Source organism: Porites lutea, chromosome 7, assembly GCF_958299795.1.
Source record: "Porites lutea chromosome 7, jaPorLute2.1, whole genome shotgun sequence".
NCBI classification, from domain to species: Eukaryota; Metazoa; Cnidaria; class Anthozoa; order Scleractinia; family Poritidae; genus Porites; species Porites lutea.
In genome coordinates, this window is record NC_133207.1 from 13606848 (window position 1) to 13627039 (window position 20192).

The window sequence follows — 20192 nt, forward strand, 5'->3', positions numbered from 1 at the left end:
CGGTCTGGCAAAGGTGAAGGCGGAGAAAAAAGGCACCCAGAGTAAATAAACTACTATTAAAAAAGAGGCGGAGGAAGGGAGGAGGAGGGTCAAATTCGCAAAGCTTGTTACGCCAGGAGACCAAGAGGAAGACTTCGGGGAACACAGCTTGTCTTATACCTTAAATGAAGTCGAGGCTAAGTACTTTTCCGAACGAGCTCGTGACTAGTAGTTTTACAGCAAGTAATATTCCGGCAAGTAATTTACCAGCTAGTGATTTCCCGGCTAGTAATTTTCCGATTGATCTCGTGATAATCGTGTGATCAATACTTGACTATTTTGTGTCAAATTGGACCCTGCTCACAGCTCTTCCCTGCCGATTACCTATGTTAAAGGTGAATGCGTGACTAGGAATAAGTGCCCCTCTTAGCAAACTAACATAAATTATTGCGTGACTAGGTGACATAAACATTTTTATTTGCAGGCAAATAAATTCCTTTTATGTGCTAAAGTATTCTCTGGGTTTATTAACTTGGCAGATAGCTAACGAAAATAACAAATCGAAAAACAGGGGGTCCAAAACGGATCCCTGTGGCACACCAGATGAGATAATCAATCAACTTGAACAATTTCAATCAATAAAAACCCTTTTTTTTCGATTTGATAACAGGGCACCAGCGACCCTCGCTCAGATTCCAAAGTTTCGAACAGGTGTGCTAATTCGAGAAAACAGGAGCTACAACAAATAGGATCTCATCTGTAAATCTTAACCATATGTTCCTGGCAACTTCTCTTGGGTCTATACATGAAGGGGTTGAATTTTGTCCCGGGGGCCACAGGAAAGTCCTGCAAAGAAGCTTCCATTGGCTGGGTTAAAATGAAATCCGGCTGTTTCATTTCAAACAGTTCAGATAAATACAACTTTTCAAGTGATTAATGTTTTTATTGAAGCGCCTCTGTTAGAGTGTGGTTAATCAGAAACAAACAATGTTACTCAGAATCATTGAAACTGGCGTTTTTCAACTTTTCGACTTTAACTTCATGCAAAACATTTATTGTTAGAATGTTAAGACCTAAAGAAACAAACGTTTCACTTAACTTAAAGTGCCAGAAACATCTCAAAAATCGTTTGGACGTATCTTCATCTCAGTTTTCTTGACAGAGTAGCAGCTACCCTTCGGCCAATAGAGCCAGCGCATTCCTTGACAATCGTCCTTACCATTGAGGTACAGACCATTCAGATTGGACCGGTGACAACTGTTGTGCCACCAGGCGCCTGTATAAATCAAGGCACAGTTTCCAACGCTGTACTTGTCATTATCGCGATCCTTGGTGGAAAATGACATACCACGATGATAACCAAGGGCATCAGTAGCGTTTCCTACAAAAAGGGGAAAGAAGAGAAATATGTGTTATATTTTTCGGGTTCTTTTCGCAGAGTTTTTGAACCGGTCAATTTTCACTCCTGCATAAACAGTCTCAGTCCACTTTAATTAATGCAGACGGGACGAAACAATTCTAGGATTTAAAAAAAAAAAAATTGGAAAGGCCCCCGAGAGGTTTTAAAAGGAACATTAAAGGTAACATTTAGTAAAGCTTCGAAACCGGTAGAGATCTTGTACTTGCTAAATAATCAATGACATACCCTTAATTTCTGAACTCTCAAGACGTGGGTTAATCCTTTTAAAATTTTTTTATATGATCTAATATGACATTACAAATAAGGTAAATTGTTGTTACAAAAATCAACTGATAACTTCCACATTCCAATCGCGATCAATTGCAAGAAAAAAAAACTTATTTTCTTTCTTTCTTTTTTCTTTTGTCATTGTATTTGGCAATTAGCAACATTTTTCGCCAACTGATTCTTTTTCAGTCTTTCATAAACTTACCTGAATAACTTCCCAAGTTCAGTTGGTATTTCGCTGTCTCGTTTGTCACGGAGAAGGAGCTGTACTCGGCAAATGCAGTTTTTCCATGAATGTCTTCCAAGTCAACACGGAGTTTATAACCACCGCTTACAGTCAGCCGATGTATCTTGTCCAAACCGAGCCAGAACTCACCGTTCAGATTGCCAAAACCGCGTTTGTAATCATCCCAAGCGCGGAAGAAATCAACAGAGCCATCTCGCCTCTTCTGAAACACTGTCCAACCTCCACCAGTAGTTTTCTGATCACAGAACACTTCAAATTCGCCCAGACCACCAGGACAAATTTTATTCATTCCACTGATCTTGGCACCGGACTTGTAGACTTCAGCGCAGTTCTTGAAAACTGAAAACAAAATGATCATTCGATGCGGTAATAATTAGTTTTTGGCTAATGTTTCTAGGGGGGTTGCTCGCGATAAGTTGTTAATCCAAAATAAGAGTTGGCAAACTCAAGAAAAAAAATGTGACACAAAAGCTGAGCTGCAGGTGCCCATCAAATGGGCTTCTGCTGATCATGCGCTGTTAATGCATCATTTAGAGGTCTTTAGACTCAGTTTCAAACATTTGAATTTAGCCCTCCCTCTGTTTTGGATTGTGCTTGGATCTAATAAACGAACATCTACTTGACCCATAAAACTTGTTTTAAGAACTCATTAGTAAAATAAGAAAAGTATTTCCGTCGCATTTTTCGGCGAGAGGTTTTGAGGGCATTTTAGTGAGACATTGATGACAATGAGGATCCACTTTGCTCATTTGTAGTACAAATGGCGGAGAAAAACTCAAGAAAACGGTTCTGGTCTAGTGATTTTTTCATATTGTAAAGACAGTGCATTTACAGCTTTTAAAAAGGATGCACAGCTATGAACGAGGTATGTGAAAGGGTACCATTTTTCAATAGAGGGTATACGAAAGCTCGTAAGAAAACAAAGTTACTTGAAGCTCAAAATTAAAATCAGTATTGATAGCAAACGTTTTTCAAAGCAAAATGTTCCACCAGACAATGTTCTTCTCTTTTTCGAAACTTTACATATAACAGCCACGAGACATATTTGTCTGACACAAGCGGTTATTTTGTCATCTACCAGCAATTCATTGAGCAATATCATCGCTACAATTGCCGCGCTTTGCAATAACATGAGACCTCAAGACAAAATTGTATCTAACGTCAGGGCTGTTAACTCTCCCGGATAATCCGGGAGACTTGACTTGAGATTTTGAACCGTTTCTTCCGGTCTCCAGATTAGAGTCTGAAATCTCCCGGGTAATCGCCGAAGTTTGCCATTTCTTGTAGATTCGACTATTTGACAATGAAATTTCAAATATTTTGCGTTGTTTGAGCAATTTTATTGTTAACACCGTACGTTTCCTCACAAACTCCGGTATGCCATTGTAATATAAGCAATAACGTGATTGGTGGTAAGTAAACCAGTTAGGTCAAATGTTACAATTCCAACAACATCTTTTTCGCGCGTTTTTTTTCCACAAATGACGTAATTTGCCGTGCATAATGACGTCATCTATCATCGCTTCTCCATCAATTCTCAATATTTGAAGACGTGGGGGGTAGACAGTCCTGCCATTTCCTTTGAAGTTTCTGAAGTGGGGATAGGCGTTGACATTTAAGCACTTCTTAACCGTACGACATCATTATAGGGTAATCAACTTAACACTATACTAACCAATTTCACATCGATTGCCAGAAAATCCAGGCGGGCAACTGCAGTTGAATGCATTGATTCTGTCAGTGCAAGTTCCGTTGTTCAAACAGGGACTGCTCTCACACTCGTTTATATCTGAACGAAACAATAATCACGGATAAATTGCAAACAAAGTTACTTGAAGCCCAAAATTGAAATATTGATAGCAAACGTTTTTCAAAGCAAAATGTTCCACCAGACAATGTTTTTCTTTTCGAAACCTTACATATAACAGCCACGAGACATATTTGTCTGACACAAGCGGTTATTTTGTCAACTACCAGCAATTCATTGAGCAATATCATCGCTACAATTGCCGCGCTTTGCAATAACATGAGACCTCAAGACAAAATTATATCTAACGTCAGGGCTGTCAACTCTCCCGGATAATCCGGGAGAATTGACTTGAGATTTTGAACCGTTTCTTCCGGTTTCCAGATTAGAGTCTGAAATAGCCTGTTCCAGGCTCCGAGATAGTCGGGCCCGCGGAATTGAGAAAGCGCGAAAAAGAAAAAAAACGGGAGGAAACTGGGGAGAGGGGGAGGCGGCGGAAAAGGGTCGTAAAAGAAATGCTTGAACATTCTTTAATATTAGTTTACCAACTGTAAGTTGGAATATCTCATGTTTACCTTTTAAAATCTTGCTTGGTCCGGTCTCGCTAAACTACTGCTATCAGGAGCCGATAAGTAATCGGCTCCTGCTGCTACAGGATAAAGTTAGCCTGTTCCAGGCTCCGGGATAGTCGGGCCCGCGGAATTGAGAAAGCGCGAAAAAGAAAAAAAACGGGAGGAAACTGGGGAGAGGGGGAGACGGCGGAAGAGGGTCGTAAAAGAGATGATTACACGCTCTCTCTCCCCTCGTTTTCCCTTTTTTCCCGCCCCGCCCCCATTTTCGCGCGCCCTACACTTTCGCGTCTTCCCCACTATCTGAGAGCCTGGAACAGGCTAAGTCTGAAATCTTCCGGATAATCGCCGAAGTTTGCCATTTCTTGTAGATTCGACTTTCTGACAATGAAATTTCAAATATTTTGCGATGTTTAACATCGAACGTTTCCTCACAAACTCCGATATGCCAATGTAATATAAGCAATAATGTGATTGCTGGTAAGTAAAACAGTTACGTCAAATGTTACAATTCCAACAACATCTTTTTCGCGCGTTTTTTTTTTCCACAAATGACGGAATGTGCCGTGCATTATGACGTCATCTATCATCCCTTCCTCAATATTTGAAAACGTGGGGGATTGACAGCCCTGAGCAAGTATCCTTAGCTTAAAGTTTTCAAAAGGAGGATAACAAAGAAATAACAATTATCCATAAAGCGCTTTTAAAATTTAGCCACGCCCGCTGCCATGCTATAAAAATGGAGTGTGTTTGTGGAACATTTTGCAGATTTCAAAGTCTGGGTTTGATAAATTGGTAGCGAAAACCGATAGAACTTGGACTTACTTCTGTTCGAACTTGGATAACTTGCATAACTGCTTCGTTTTAAACAGCTTTGTCATAAAAAGGAGTGTACTTTAATTATCAATATACTGTTTACCTTTTTCACAGTTTTCTCCGTGGTAGCCAGCCGGGCAAACACAAACGTATCTCTTCTCAGTATACCCCATGTAGCACTTCCCGTTGTTAAGGCAAGGTTTCTTGGCGCAAAGATTCTGATTAAGAGGAAACACATTGTACATAAAACCCTCCCATCTTCGTTCTTACGTAAGAACTACAACTGACAAAACGTCCTTCACTTCTGACCTTCAACAAGTGCCTTGACATACTGTTTTTAATTTTTCCGATCTGTACCCTGCGTGCCCGCGACTTGTTATACACGGTTTACGGTTTGGCGGTGCTTTAATTGCCGCTCGTGGCGTCGGGCTTCTGCCGAGGATATGTCCAGTGATGCATGATGATGCATCCCGCCGCACGCAAGAAAAAACCTCTGGTACCTAGGGTATCCAATCTGTTGACACTTGGTATAAACTGTTCAAGTGGATGACTCATATGCCTACTAAATTCCGCAGAGTCATTGGATCCCCGGAGGAAAATCCCATATGAAAATGACTGACGGGGATGCTAGTCGTTTCTCTTGAAGGTGGATTTCCACTGTCGCGTAATTTTTCCATGGGAACGCATGTAAAATGTACGCGCGTAAATGAAATTGAGGCAAAGTATGAAAGGCCACGCGTAAACGTGTGAAAGTTAAGCGAGGTTCAACTTTTACGTTTACGCGTGACCTTCCATACACTGTTTCTGTTTTATTTACGCGCGTAACTTTACGTGCGTACTTACGACAGTGGAAATCTACCCTTGGGGCCTTCAGGACGGAAAGCCAATATTATTGTGCGTTAAGAAATATCTATACAAATCAAGTGCCGTCGCCTATTTCCCTTTCATAAACGGTCTTTGCCATTTTTAACGGTCGATGCCACCATTAGTGATATACTCCCTGGATTAAGTTGCAAAAAAGCAAAAAATAGATTTTCGAATAGTGTTAGAAAGAACGACGTTGGAGCGCAAGTTGTTGTTGTTGTTAAAATTTACGAAAAGTGCTAGGGTCACCTGTTATTGATGTGACAGTTAAGAAAGACAGTTTGTTAGTGTATTTACTTAAAATTTTGGGAATTTTGGTGGGTTGGTGTGGTAATATTTTTAATGTCAGTGGTATGGGAGAGAGGTTAGGATAGAGTCCGGATTCGAGGCCTGGTTTGACCCTAGGTTGCGATTTTCTTTCTTTTTCATAGAAACACTTTCAATAACAGGTCAAAAATTTTCTACGTGTCGTAAAAATAACAGCGACCGTTTACGAAAGGGACAACAGCAGCGCCGTCACACTGCGTTAAATACTGCATTCGAGGACAAAAATCTCTTATCTGGTGTGTGTTTTAGTCAGTCTCCTTAGGAGTTAAGGCGCAGGCGCTTGCTTTTTGCGTCATTTCAAACTTTCTGAAGGTCTTCTGTTTCTTTGGGGACCCAGTTAAGCTAAGCCATTTGAAACACACTTCCTTCATCTTTTCCACTATATGCTACCTGTTATACTTTCGAATTGACTGTTCCTGATATTGAGTTGCTCTCGAATTGGAATCGTAGTGCCGGGAGGCAAAGTGGTTCGAAAGTTTTAACGAAATTCTGTTTTCATGCGCGAGTCTCTTCAAACTGTACTTTCTGCGATTTACAGGTTTGCATTCGCTACTTCTAAGACTCACTTTAAGAGTGGCACGTAGGATACGGTGGTCGGAGTCGATCTCTACACTTTTGTAAGGTCTACACTAACAGTTTCTTATTGAGTAAGGCCACCTACCAATGACCAGGATATGGTCAACTTTGGCACAAGAGCCCAACGGATGGGTCCAGGTCTACTGCGTTCACCTTGGGTGGGGAAATCTGGATTGAGCATGTCGTAGGTTGGTTGCAAGGCAAAAGGTTAAGGTGTAGAAGGTGGGGACTCACTACTCTTGCTTAAGCAACTATCATCAACCAGATTCACACGGAACTGAAGGTCTGTGCAACTCCATGACATTCACACCCGACGGTGTACCGCCCATCTTAGCAGATTCGAGAGTGTTATCTTTTCATGTTTGACATAAAAATATATTGAAATACAATGAAAACAAACTAGACATAAAGTGATACAGATGTCATACCTTTGTGCCTCTGTAGTTCCAGTCGCGTCTTGGTTTGAGATTTTCAGGGTGCTGCAAGTCATCTGAATTACTGAGCTCACAGGCCATTTTGTTGTCAATGCGGGGACCAGTATTATAGGAGACACAATCTCTGGCTAACGTGCATTGGTCTTGGCAGTCCCGGTTTAGTTCCACTGAGAGATTTAAAAACACGTGGCCTTCAAGGTAAAATCCGTTAACTGGCGTTAGAAATGTGACGTATCGGTTGTTACGAGCGCATTGACCTTAGAAAGAAATTCAGAAAGTAATCAGTCAAATGTTTACTGGTAGTTGTTGTTTGATAGAGAAATTAGCCTGAATAGGAGGTGTTTGAAGGGAAAGAGAAAAGAGAAATTAGGGCACACGATAGTGCTCACATCTCTTCACGCCGTCCCCACGATCTGAACGCCTGGAACAGGCTAGACACACGAGAGCACTAAGGGTATGAGTAAGTAGGCTGGGAAACGCTCCTTTTGGCCAAATGCTGCAGCGGTTACGATCTTGTCAAGGTGTTAGTTGAGGACGGCCTATATTCCAATTAGCGTGGTAATGATTTCTACTAGTCGGCCGCTTGATACCTAGTTCATTTTAACAAATCAGACTTCTTCGGCTCAGTATTTGAGTAAAAAAACGGGTCAGAATAATAGCGTCCCCGCTAGCGTTCCGTTCTCGCCTTTCTAGAGCGTTTCAGCCACACTTTTCCGCGTTTTCATTTTGCAAAAAAGAGCGCTATATTTGATAATCACTTACTGCATGGGCGAGCTAAGTTGAAATTTCTCAAACAAACTCGCCAGAATTGTCAGAAACCCGAAACCATCAGATGCATGGAAGTCACTGAGTTAATAAAGGTGCGTAATGATTACTAATTTCATTGACTTTCCTCTGGCTATCCTTTAGTTATTTAAGCCTCCCACAAAAAGCCTAAAGTTTTCCGTGATGCCGAATTTATAATTAGAATTAAAGGTAACTTTCCTTTTTCTCTACTGCGCTGCGGAAATATGCACCTTTTTCTCAACACCAGTAATTTAAGTGCTATTGAGGTTGGAAAAACCGGTCTTATATATAAGCCACCCTTTTGAAAGTAAATCGTTAATGAAGAGAAATTGTAAAAGATCAGAAAGGAATAGAAAAAAAATATATATGCACCTACTGGTGCAGTTTCTGCAACTGAAAAGCCACATAAAAAATCACCTGCGGCACAAAAAGGTAGAAATATTGCCACATAAGAATGACTCAAAATAAACAATGACTGATATGTAAATCTTTTGTATACAGGGACTTGGCGGTAACGTTCCATTGTATTCTTTGTTTTCTCCCTCAAGACGCAGCTTAAATAGACATATACGGGATTCCTTCCCCAATTTGTTTTATTGTGTCTTCATCAAAATTTTAGCTTTATTAAACCATGCAGATTACTTTTCCGTAAGCCAAACGTAATTCCCAAAAGCGTTTGTTAAAAATTGGAAGTTAATTAGGTTTGGAGCATTTTAGCACTGGTTTATGCAAAGTGAGATTTTTTCGTATTGTTGGCTCGCCTTTTTTCGAGCAATGATATATAGGAACCTCTTCAAAAGATTTGAGGACGGTGACTGGCCGGTAAAAATTAACGTACGATTAGCCCCATAAAAAAATCGCCTGCAGCACAAAAAGGTAGAAATTTGACAGGTAAGAATGACCCAATATAAACAACGACTGATATGTAAATCTTCAAGACAGGAACTTTGTGGTAATGTTCCATTGTATTATTTTTATGTTTTCTCCCTCAGGACGCAGCTTCCTTCTCCAATAATTATTTGTTTTACTGAGTCTTCAAAACAATTTTAACTTCATTAAACCAGATTACTTTTCCGTAAGCCAAACGTAATTCCCCAACGCGTTTGTTAAAAATTGGACGTTAATTAGATTTAGAGAATTTCCGCACTGGTTGATGGAAAGTTAGATCAGTTTTTGTATTGTTAGTTCGTCTTTTTTCGAGTAATGATATGAAGGAACCTCTTCAAAGATTTGAGGACGGTGACTGGCCGGTAAAAACGTACGAAGCCCCATAAAAAAATCGCCTGCAGCACAGAAGGGTAGAAATATTGACACATAAGAATGACTCAAAATAAACAATGACTGATATTTAAATCTTCTGTATACAGGGACTTGGTGGTAACGTTCCATTGTATTCTTTGTTTTCTCCCTCAAGACGCAGCTTACTTCTCCAAGAGAGAGAATTTGTTTTACTGCGTCTTCAAAACAATTTTGACTTCATTAAACCAGATCACTTTTCCGTAAGCCAAACGTAATTCCCCAATGCGTTTGTTAAAAATTGGACGTTAATTAGATTTAGAGAATTTCAGCACTGGTTGATGCAAAGTGAGATTTTTTCATATTGTTGGTTCGTCTTTTTTCGAGCAATGATATGTAGGAACCTCTTCAAAGATTCGAGGACGGTGATTGGCCGGTAAAAACCTTGCTTAAAATACATACATACATACATTAACTTAATTGCATAGCTCGACCCCCTTGGAGGTTCTTCCGCCATACATACACGAATTTAAAAAAAATAATAAAATAAGATAAAATAAAATAGACTAGGGAATATTTACATTTCGATGATAAAATAACGAATTTCTTTAAACAATAATGATAATAATAAAACATTAATTTTAAAAACTATTTACATTTAAATAATAAAAAAAAAAACTATCCATGAATTAAAAAGATATTCAAAATTCTATTTTGAAAAACGTTAAGATTTCCCGTGTCTCTTATATCTTTAGCTATACTATTGTAGAGTTTTACCCCACGGTAGGTGAAAGTCTTTTGGCCAGTGGCCAGCCTATACCGAGGCAACGTGAGGTCATTGTTCTGTCTAGTGTCTCTTTGGTGATAGAGTTTTTGCACGATATTGAAAGCGCCCGTGATGGTAACCAGTTGTTAGGTTCTTTAAGCATTAATTTTGTACACCATCACTAGGTCGTTAAAAAGCAGTTTATCCCTTACGTTAAGCCATTTAAGGGACTTCAGGGCTTCTGAAACATTATCGTACTTTCTTAAACCAGCTACGATTCTGAAGGCATAGTTCTGAACTAGCTCAGGTTTTCTAACGTTCTTCTTGCTCGTACTACTCCATACCGTCGAACAATAAAATAGTTTGAATGCACAATCTTCACCTTCTTTGTCAAATGTGGGCGAACTCTCCTGGAGGTGTTTTACCTTATGCAACTTCAGAAAAAGGCAAAATAACATTTCTTCTTGGCTTGTTAACGTCGTCCATAAAACGTGAAATTATAGGCACTTTTACCTTCTAGTTATATATGCAGTGACGGCAAAATAACGGTACATAAAAAATTGATGTGCAGGCAAGGTTGTCGCTTTGCTAATTAAACCTATTGCTTTTCTGACCGCATTACTCGTTGCCGTCGCCGTGCTCGGATCTCAGGAAACTTATTGATATTTTCCTTTGCTGACGTCACGTCTATTTTTACATAGGAGTCGGCGGCCGCGAAAAAATATCTACAATTGGTGGCTTTAAAATTACATGAAATTAACCAGGACTCTTGAAAGACAAGTGACTACAAGTGAAAGGAATAATCCTCAGTTCCAGCGTAAATTAGGAAAACTAATTAAAATCTTCTAAGGTACTTTATTAAGAGACATCAAAAATGAAAATGTTGATTAGAACATTGTACTTTCCCTGAATAAAGGGGAGCTGCATCTTTTACCTCTGGCATCGTGATTTGAAAGGTGTATTTATAACTCTTATTATAAGCCAGCTACGTTAATTTAGTGAAATACTCCAACGTCGCTTTAATTAAGTGCTGCTCGAGCTACTTAACACCAGTTGTTAAGGCCACACCTTGACAAAAAATACGGATCGCTTCGTGAATAACTTTTAACGAACACTTCACCAGCTGACTCCACTATGCTTTCTTTCAGGCAGTAAATTTAGTGTAACAAACTGGATATTCGTAAGTCAGCTTCATTCCGCAAAAGGTACTGTAAGTACGCTAAGTAAGTCTCTTGATCTGTTTCTCTGATCGAGTTTTTAAACCTCCGCAAAACAATGTCTACTGCATGCAACCTTTCCGAAAAAAGGGCGGTTTCGGGGGTGATTTAGCAATAATCTTGCTTTTGCCTTAGCTTGTACTTGGTCGTTGTAAGCAGTATTACATAAAATGAATCACAATGCAAAGTCTGCCAGACGCGCCTTCCAGAAAAGATTTATCTTAAAGAAAGAGAGCTCTTATTTTGTCTACCTGTGTATTTTTTTTACCTTCAAGTGCAGTTACATTGTAGTTTAGCCAGGCTCCCCAAACAACAAACCCTAGCACCAGTGCTTGCACAGAGAAACAGCAACCTACAGCTGCCATACTGAAGGGCAAGGAAAGAATAACTCCCCACCAGACCGTTGCTTAGTACTAGAGATGAAAATACATTCGACCGACTTTAGTTGACGTCTTTATTCTTGAATAATAATTAGTGTTTACTTATTTAAAAGTTCTTGTAAATCAGGTTCAAGTTTCAATTATTGTATGTTACAGATGACTGCAAAGCTCTTTTTTTTCGTTTCCCTTTTTAATCTCATTTCACAGTTTCATAAGTCCTCTGATGCAGATTCATACGCTACAATTAATCATTGAAGCTAGGAGCTTCATCTGTACTCGGATCACTCTTGGGTACTAATTAAAAGAGACTCAGGATTTTTTTCTTTTCCTTATTTATTATTATTACTACTATTTCCTTTTCTTTTCAGTCACATGGTTTTCTCGTAGTATCTGCTCGTGCCTCTTGTTGAACGTTTGACGAGGAACTTTAGCTAACTTTGGTAGGAGTTCCGAGTCATTTCCATCCTCGCCAAACGTTTTACATCTAGTCTCGTTTGCCTTTTTTTAACGCCAGATAAAAGCCATAACGTAGAAAATAATAATTAAAAAAAAAGATAAGAGAAATGTAATGTATTAACAATGAAAGACCCTTTTCAAAGAAACGATTAGCTATTAGGTAACGTAGAAAACGGAGTCTCGTTGTGGGTTGCTTTTTAAAAACTTAAAGTAAAAGTAATTAAGAAATTTTATGTTGTTAGAAAACTGAGAAACTAATATTCGGCCGCTTTTTCCTCAGAGTTTAAGTTAGATATTTTAATTACAAAACTAAGCAGTTTCTTTGGGTTTCTTTCCTAAATTCTAAACTTTTCTAAGCGTAAAATGTGACGTACGATATTCGTGCAATTACTTTAAAATTCAATTTTCTTTAAACTTGGCACACAAAATTTTTAGAAACGATGCATTAGTTGGACTAAATTATCGTTTGTTTGCATTGCTTAATGATTGTTGGACGCTTCCTTTTTTTGATCCCTTGCATGGAATCACACACTGCCTTGAAAATGGTTTGGATATTTTTCTGTCACAGCAGTTGTTAATCTGCATTACTTCATAAATTTTCATTCACAATCGCTCTTCAGTGATAAGCGCAATTGTTTCTATGACTGAAGTTTTCGAGGCTGACACAAATTTCTAAATGTTAGATAAATAAATGTCTACCTGCTTTAAGGTAAATAAAAACTTTGAAATCCTTCAAAGAAAGTGACTCCAAACGTCGTTGAGTGCTTAAGATCCAGGGGATGGTTCTTTATCAGCAGAGGTGGAAAATGAGCTCCCTTAAACTGATCAGTTTCCATTAGAGGATTACAATCACGACTTGTCAACTGCTTCTCGTTGCAACACAATTTATGAAACTTGCATTTAAACTGGTAAAGCGAAGGTATCTAAGCAGGAAAATACCCTTTTGAGAGAATGAAGAGGCCCCATTAGGGGTTTTCGGGAGAGTTTGACTAATAGTCGCGGGTCGCGGGTCGCGGGTCCAAAGTCGCGGTCGCGGGTCCAAAGTCGCGGTCGCGGGTCCAAAGTCGCGGTCGCGGGTCCAATGTCGCGGTCGCGGGTCCAAAGTCGCGGTCGCGGGTCCAATGTCGCGGCAGGGGAAAATGATTTGGGGTTCGAGGTAACAGCTGAGTGAAAACGGCTGATATGAACACAATATAGAGGGAAAAACTCTTTTTTACGCACGATACTCCACGGTAGCCAATTTACAGGTTACGGATGTTAGAGTCAACAAAATAATGTCTCAAGAAAAGACCTACCTTGTATTATATTTTAGTATTATATGTTTTGTAAATAGTTCTGTAATTCAGCCATTCTGTATATTGCTGCAATGAGTCTTAATAAACAGTCATTATTATTATTATTATTATTATTATTATTATTATTATTATTATTATTATTATTATTCTAAAATGATAAACTTGTTGAACGTTTAAAAGTGTCATCCGGCCTTGTGGAGCGAACGAAGGAGCTCGGAATTTTTGACTTCAAAATAAAACTTCAGTACAAGCAAAATGTGCCCGAGGCCGAGTTTCCGAAGGGACGGATATTTGCAATTGATAGTCAAGATCAGTTCGAAGTTGCCAGACCTCTTCTCCAGGAAAAACATGAGCTCATCGGTAAGTCCTACTCGGTTTTATTGTTGTTGTTACCGACATGATTTTGCTGATTTGAAAGTAAATTGTTGATAAAATGCTGTTTGACACAAGTTGTACCATTTGTGCCACTGGACTGCACAGAACACATGAATTAACCAAATGCTCAGGACGGCAACTAACTAATAAAGGAACAAAATGAGAAAGGACTTTGGTATCAGGCGATATGTAGAAATTAAGGGCATCAGGTAAGCTAATTATTTTAACTGGTATACAAAAGTGATTTTGGTGGCAACATTTGTTAACTTTCCACTTGATATCTACCATATTTTGAATGACAGCAGTTTAAACAACTGTCACAAAAAGCTCCTTGAAAACCATACTTTTCCAGTTTACGTTTTAATGCCAGTGAACGAATATTATAAAATATATCGTAGAAAGTAACATATGAAAAATGGCCGATACTTTAATTTCCTAGATGTTTGTGACCGGAATTTATGGGATACGGGATATTTGGTCAAAAAAATTACAGGGGTACGGGATATTAAGACCCCCCCCCCCCCCCCCCTAATGGGGCCTCACTGAAGGCAAAGAGGAAATAAGTTTCAAGTTTCAAGTTTATTGTTTCGTCACAATAGAAAACATAAAGTATTATTAAAGTTTTAAAAAGCTAATGGCGTGGAAGCCCAAGGGAGACCACGAGGTGACGTTAAGAAACTTCATAGGTTCCAAGGCTTAATGTGATGAATGAGACTATCTGACGTTTGCGGCCAAGATTCACATTTTGCGTTTTGGTAGCAAAACGTAGTTTGGAGCAGATCATTAACTCTAAGTAAAAACACCTTCTTAAGACTGATATAAGCTGCCGATAAAGGCTCCTAAAGGCTCCTGTCTGGCAGGGAAAAAAGTTGATTGACTCGACTGGCACTAAGGTGTAATTACCAAACTAACCATGCACCTTTACCATCCCAGCGCCATTTCTAACGAAAGAAACGCAAAGAGGTGGTTAATCGCTTTTGATTGTTGTGTTTCATAGGTCTCAGAAAGTTGATGTTTCAGTATTTCACGTTTGGTGTTGGGGAATATTACCATGGAATTGTGAAATCTGCGCAAGTCAAACAACTGCAGAGATATGTACCCAGTCTAAAGGTCGAGGACGTCGAGAGGTGAGGAACACTTTGATATGTTTCGATTAAAATGTCTTTAGGTCTATGAGGCACCTGACGATGAGACCAGATTTTTTGAAACGACGCTTAAACATAAGGCTTAAAAATAATATGTTCATAGACAACGAAGCAGTATCGAGTCATTTGGGAGCTTAAGCAACCACCACAACGGCGACAACGACAACGTCAATATTCAATTGCACGTGCATCACGCTTTTTATAGTAAATTTACGACTCCGACGTAAAATCTCCTGATGCGACGTTTTAAAGAGGACGTGAGCCTACAACCACGAATTAACCTTTCCCTTTTTTTGAACCTGGATAAAGTTCTTAACAATTCAACTCCAACATCCAAGGTAAATCGCCTTCATTTGACAAATTAAGCGCGTCCAAAATAACGCAATAAAGTTTGAAAGGACGAAAATTCATTTTTTAGCGACGTTTTCGCTGCCGTCATTGTCCTCATTGTCCATCGGTGCCGTCGTTCACGTTCACGTGCCCATGTTTACCCAAATGGCTTTGCGCGCTTGTGTTTTTGTTTTGAAACGATTCTTTTGTCAAATGCAGTGTTTTGATTGGCTTCCACTTTGAGGAGCGTTGCGTGACGATACTAAAAACGACTGCGAGGGAGACTACAATAATTATTGTAGCTTTTTTCACGCTTGACCGAAGCTTAGAGAGACAGTATCAAAGAGGCCAGTAAGACTTTTAATTCTTTTCCAAATGGAGGAAGATATATCGCCGACTTCGTTAAATGTCACCGCAGAAAGTAGTTCAAAATTTAAACTGGTAGTGAATGCATATGGATGCTTTGTTGAGTCCGATGAACACAATGAAGGTCATAAATTACGAAACGTCTAAGCACCAGGTGAGGTTTTCCTGAAGCCCGATTCGACTGTGAAATGTTTTGATCCCTCAATCTATTATTTTGTGTTAATTCTTAGGAAGCTTAGGTATGTGTTCTCGAAAGAATAAGCGAGAAGTTGTGTTTGCAAAGCGTCGAATCGGCACTGCGTACAGTCTTGTCGCTGTAATCGCTGTATTACACTTTCTTTAAGCTTCTTTAGGTTTTGCTAAGGATTGGTTTGCTAGAGTTCTCGCTACTTTAGAGCCGGCTTTAATCGTGATACGCCAGACGATAAGTTTACGTTAAGGATATCACTCGCTTCATAGGTTAAATTAAATAAAGCATTGTTCATGTTAGATTGACTCGCTTGTTTTGCTTTCAACTGATTTCAACGGGACCTTTGTTTACAATTGAACATTCGATGTAGAAGGAACTCGGCAAACACGCTGTCTGTAGAATTTACAGCCAAGAGTTTCTTTCCCATCTCTCCAGGGATTAAAAAAACGGATTCACGGAGACGAATGTACTTCGGCGACCCCCGTCGACGCGGTCTTCCAACCATGCTTCCAACCGTTCGTTTCGATGGAGCCGCCATCGAAAGTGCTGCAGTGAAACAAACACTCACAGAAACAAAAAGGCTCGATATCATTCCAAAATATCCAAAAAGATGTAAAGGAAAATACCAAAAGAACTTGTTGAGACTTTCTTTTAAACCAGATTTAGCGAACTGTGGAAGATTAACAAAGATCGACTTTACAAACTAAAGGCAGCGATTTTCAACTAGGCGAAATGTTTTTTCAGGAGTACAGGGCGCGCAATGCATCTAGGGTGAACATGGGCCTTTAAGCTCGCTATTGGTCAAGCCCAGACGACGATCGAATAGTATCCCATGATGCACCTCGATTCATGTTATATTATCACTGCGTACGTGACACATCATGATCAGTAATCTTCAGCACGCGTGAAGTGAACGTCGATCACAGTGCTCGATGTGGATGGTTTCCAAACATGTTTCGGTTCAGCAGCTTCTGCTTTTGAGATTATCGAGTTGGCTTATATTCATTGTGCTTAAAAGAAGAATTTCAGCGTTGCTTTGACTGAGAAGGGTTTTACATGTATTTCACTGATCTGTCGAGAACTACTTGTGCCGCGCTCGGTCGCACTGTAAACACAAATTATAAGACTCGCAATTGATAAGCTTCGCTAGGTTCACTAGGAGAACCCAGGCCAGAGGAGAACCAAAACTATGACTGATCTATAAAGTGGTTCCAACAAAACATCCGCTACGCTGTGAAGCTAATTACCAAAGGAGAATTTATTACAGCATCGCGCTCAAAGGAGCTGAAGTTTACAATGGCAGTTACAAATAAAATTTAACCTATCGATGCGACAAACAATTCTCTGAAGCACAGTCTACCCGGTACTGACTCAAGCAATCTTCAAGGAAATTTCCTGGCCAGAATACTGATCTGTTCTTTTGAATGAATAAAGTTTCTGCATGATGTTTCTTTTTCAAATTCTGATCAGGCTTCAGTTTACGTTGTGCCGGCTTGCATACTGCGTGGTACCTTTCTTTGGGTTCTTTTCACACTGAAACACACCGTTATACACCGCTCCTTCTTCGAATTAAAATATTTATAGTCAAATTCCTTTTAAAAATAACTGCTTTGAAAATACAAAGTGATTGCTTCGGCATAAAGCGCTCGCAAAAGCGCCCAACAGATTGTAGCCTTCATCAGGCTTTACACATATATTATGACACATGGCGTTGAAATGTGATAAAAGATTCGAAATTTCAGCCATCTTTGGTCGACAAAAAAGTCTTCAAAATGTGGGTACTTCTGGGTACTTCTTGGCCTGTACAATATTCAGGACTTCATTTTGCTGGCGTGAGGTCCACATTTGTAAGATTTCGACATATATTCCAAAAAATCTTGAATATTCATGACCTGGTTGTGGGTCACTGAACACTTTGTGATGGGAAGACTAATTGAAACCGTGAAAATAAATGTTTCTAAGTGGAAACTTCGCTCTTAAGCCATTGCAAATCGGAGAAATCATGTCAAATAACGAAATAATGTAATTTTTTTACTTTTACTGGAAATCGAGTGAGAAAAAAGCCGACGAGAAAACGACCTTATTTCAAGATGGAATCTGCTATGACTGCGATGTATGCTTCCGGAAAAATGCATCATGGGATACTATTCGATCCTCCTCTGGGTCAAGCCCTAACTGAAAGCCATCTTCGTCACTTCATGTCCCGTTGTTTGTTTTGAAACTCGTCACCAGTTTCCGTGGTAATAGATAGGCCTTTTCTTAGGTTATTTTACAAACTTCACTTTCAAAGCGAGGCCTACAGCTGTAGCTCAAAAACATGTAATGTGACGATAGTGTACTACACTATTAGTCGCCGCATCATCATAACACGGCTGAGGGTAGTTAAAAAAAATGCTCATCTTAAAAGATCCCATAACAACATTGAGACATATATTTTTAACCAATCAGAGGCCCCGCTGGAGTTCGTGCCCAGGCCATGGACAGTCACGTGATGGCAATTTAGTTGATGACGTCGTATTTGATGGAGGTACCGGGGACATAGGGAGCCGAGTCCTGCACGTGAGAAATGCGCCTTCTCCAGGGGCTACCTCTTCATTGTCCATCGCTAAAATGGTTGCGGAGAAAGTGGAGGAACGATTTCACCTCTGAGAATCATTGGGAAACCGATCATAAACTCCTTATAAAATTACATAAATTCATTTAAATTTTATCAATAACATTATTATGAGAGTGTGATAAGTAAATTCAATCTCTCGCGAGGGTAACATACCTGATTGGTACTTAACCTCGTGTACCCTTAATTTCGCATTTTTCGCGATTGTTAACTGAAAATTGGCTTTATTATTCACTCAAAATCAGTAATTCATAGTTTAAAAACAAAGCTAAAACATTCTTACCTGCATCGATGTTAAGTTCATCTTCGATAGTGTACGTTTAGGTTTGTCCAGCTCCGCAAATATTCCCCAAATAGCAGATGTTGCCCTCCGAGTTTTCTTCTTGCTGTTTTTGCCATGTTTTTAGCTATTATTTCGCCAAGTTCCAGCTGTAGTTTTTACTCTTGAAACGAGTGAAATGTCCGCCAACCAAAACAACTCAACCTCCTTAACCTGTAGCGGGCTGCATTTTTGACGTCATTTCCTCGTTAAACACTAAATTCTTCCAAATTTGGTAATCAGTAACTGGTTATGGTGAATTATGCGTGTGCTTTTAGCCAATCAGAATTAGGGAAATATTTTGAATGAATAATAAGCACCAATAAGGTATGTATTTCTATTTTATTTCTCTTCACAATTTCGTTAAAAGGCGACTCTAACTCAGTTCGTTTCAAAATTACTCACGTGATCCGTCATCAACGTTACTCTTATAGATCGACATATACCTCTGTATTAGCCCAGTAATGTAATTATTACAGTTAAGCCTAGAACCCTCTTTAGATGTCCAAGATCTGTTCGCAATGTACTACTTTTGGGCAGTAGAATCTTTTAGACTATTTTAACAAGTAGTAAGAAATTCAAGTAGGTAGGATAAGGAAGATGGTTTGGTTGACAAAGGTCTTCCATTTTAAAATAATGCTTCCTTTTTACAATATACACTTTCCATTTCAAATTTAGACATCATAACTTATTAACCTAATAATATGTGGGATAGTAGTACTGCCTTAAATTACATTATTTGTCTTTTAACTGATTACATCGAGAAATGAATAAACTTTTAGAAATGAAGGCCATTTTATGTCAGTTGTGTAGAAAGGAATACTTGTTGAAGATAGCAAATCTCCTTGAGAATACTTCCAGAATTTCCGTTTGGTTTAGGTAACAAGAAACGCTGATGAAATCCAAGATAACTTGACGACAATTTTAAAGGCGATGGGGAGTAGGGTGCTCAAACATTTGTTCTGGGTGGTGAGAATGATTGGTTGGGGAATACAATGGTTTCGCAGTGTGCTATTTATAACATATACGCTTTCCAAAACTGCGCTTTTGAACAACACTGCAAAGTGGCGAGGTGGCTGCAATGTGCATGCCCCTGAAAACGGAAGTTTGTGAAGTTTTTTGACTGGGTTGTAGTTTATCCCTGGAACACCCACTATTTCCTGCTATCGGTGACCAGCACATAAAGAGACTTGAGGGACCATGATGCAACACGTGTTTATCAGAGCTCAACCGCGAGGAAGGGCTCTCTTCCCGTCGCGCCTGGCTCGCGCTCTGTGCGCCCCTCGCGCTTGCCTCCGCCGCCTAAAAAATTACATTTATATTTATCCAATATCCATTTCTTCAGTACTCGCAATGAACTGTCGTAAGAAAGCAGTGTTTGGTGTATTTTGGTGGAATATGAGTAGACACACCGTAGGATTTTATCCTTTGACTAGAAACTTTGAATTCCATTGTAGTGCATAATATGTTG

General features: G+C 39.4%; 2 protein-coding genes across 3 annotated transcripts in view; both read right to left on the reverse strand.

Annotated features, from left to right (window-relative positions):
- The window catches only part of LOC140944467 (ryncolin-1-like), an 85793-nt gene extending 83522 nt beyond the window's left edge, over nucleotides 1-2271 (reverse strand). Inside the window, exon 1 of the mRNA XM_073393607.1 lies at nucleotides 1872-2271. Coding sequence (XP_073249708.1) covers nucleotides 1872-2271 — 400 coding nt within the window. The remainder of the gene's footprint in view (nucleotides 1-1871) is intronic.
- Nucleotides 2272-3553: 1282 nt separating this feature from the next.
- LOC140942668 (coagulation factor VII-like) lies at nucleotides 3554-11683 on the reverse strand. Of its 2 annotated transcripts, none has more exons than XM_073391616.1 (4): nucleotides 11520-11683; nucleotides 7241-7437; nucleotides 5149-5263; nucleotides 3554-3702 (listed from the first exon to the last, which is right to left on the reverse strand). In XM_073391616.1, the coding sequence occupies exons 1-4, from the start codon at nucleotides 11614-11616 to the stop codon at nucleotides 3584-3586; spliced, it is 528 nt and encodes a 175-aa protein (XP_073247717.1). In that variant the 5' UTR covers nucleotides 11617-11683; the 3' UTR covers nucleotides 3554-3583. The 2 variants fall into 2 exon arrangements, with proteins under 2 accessions (XP_073247717.1, XP_073247716.1); XM_073391615.1 differs by having other exon boundaries at nucleotides 7241-7503.
- Nucleotides 11684-20192: the final 8509 nt, after the last annotated feature.

Excerpts from the sequence above, each read along its gene's own strand:
- LOC140942668 (XM_073391615.1), bottom strand. The coding sequence starts at position 11,616 with ATGGCAGCTGTAGGTTGCTGTTTCTCTGTGCAAGCACTGGTGCTAGGG. Across the intron at positions 7,504-11,519 it reads CAATGTAACTGCACTTGAAG|GTCAATGCGCTCGTAACAAC; the intron begins GTAAAAAAAATA and ends TTTCTTTCTAAG. Across the intron at positions 3,703-5,148 it reads CGGAGAAAACTGTGAAAAAG|ATATAAACGAGTGTGAGAGC; the intron begins GTAAACAGTATA and ends TGTTTCGTTCAG.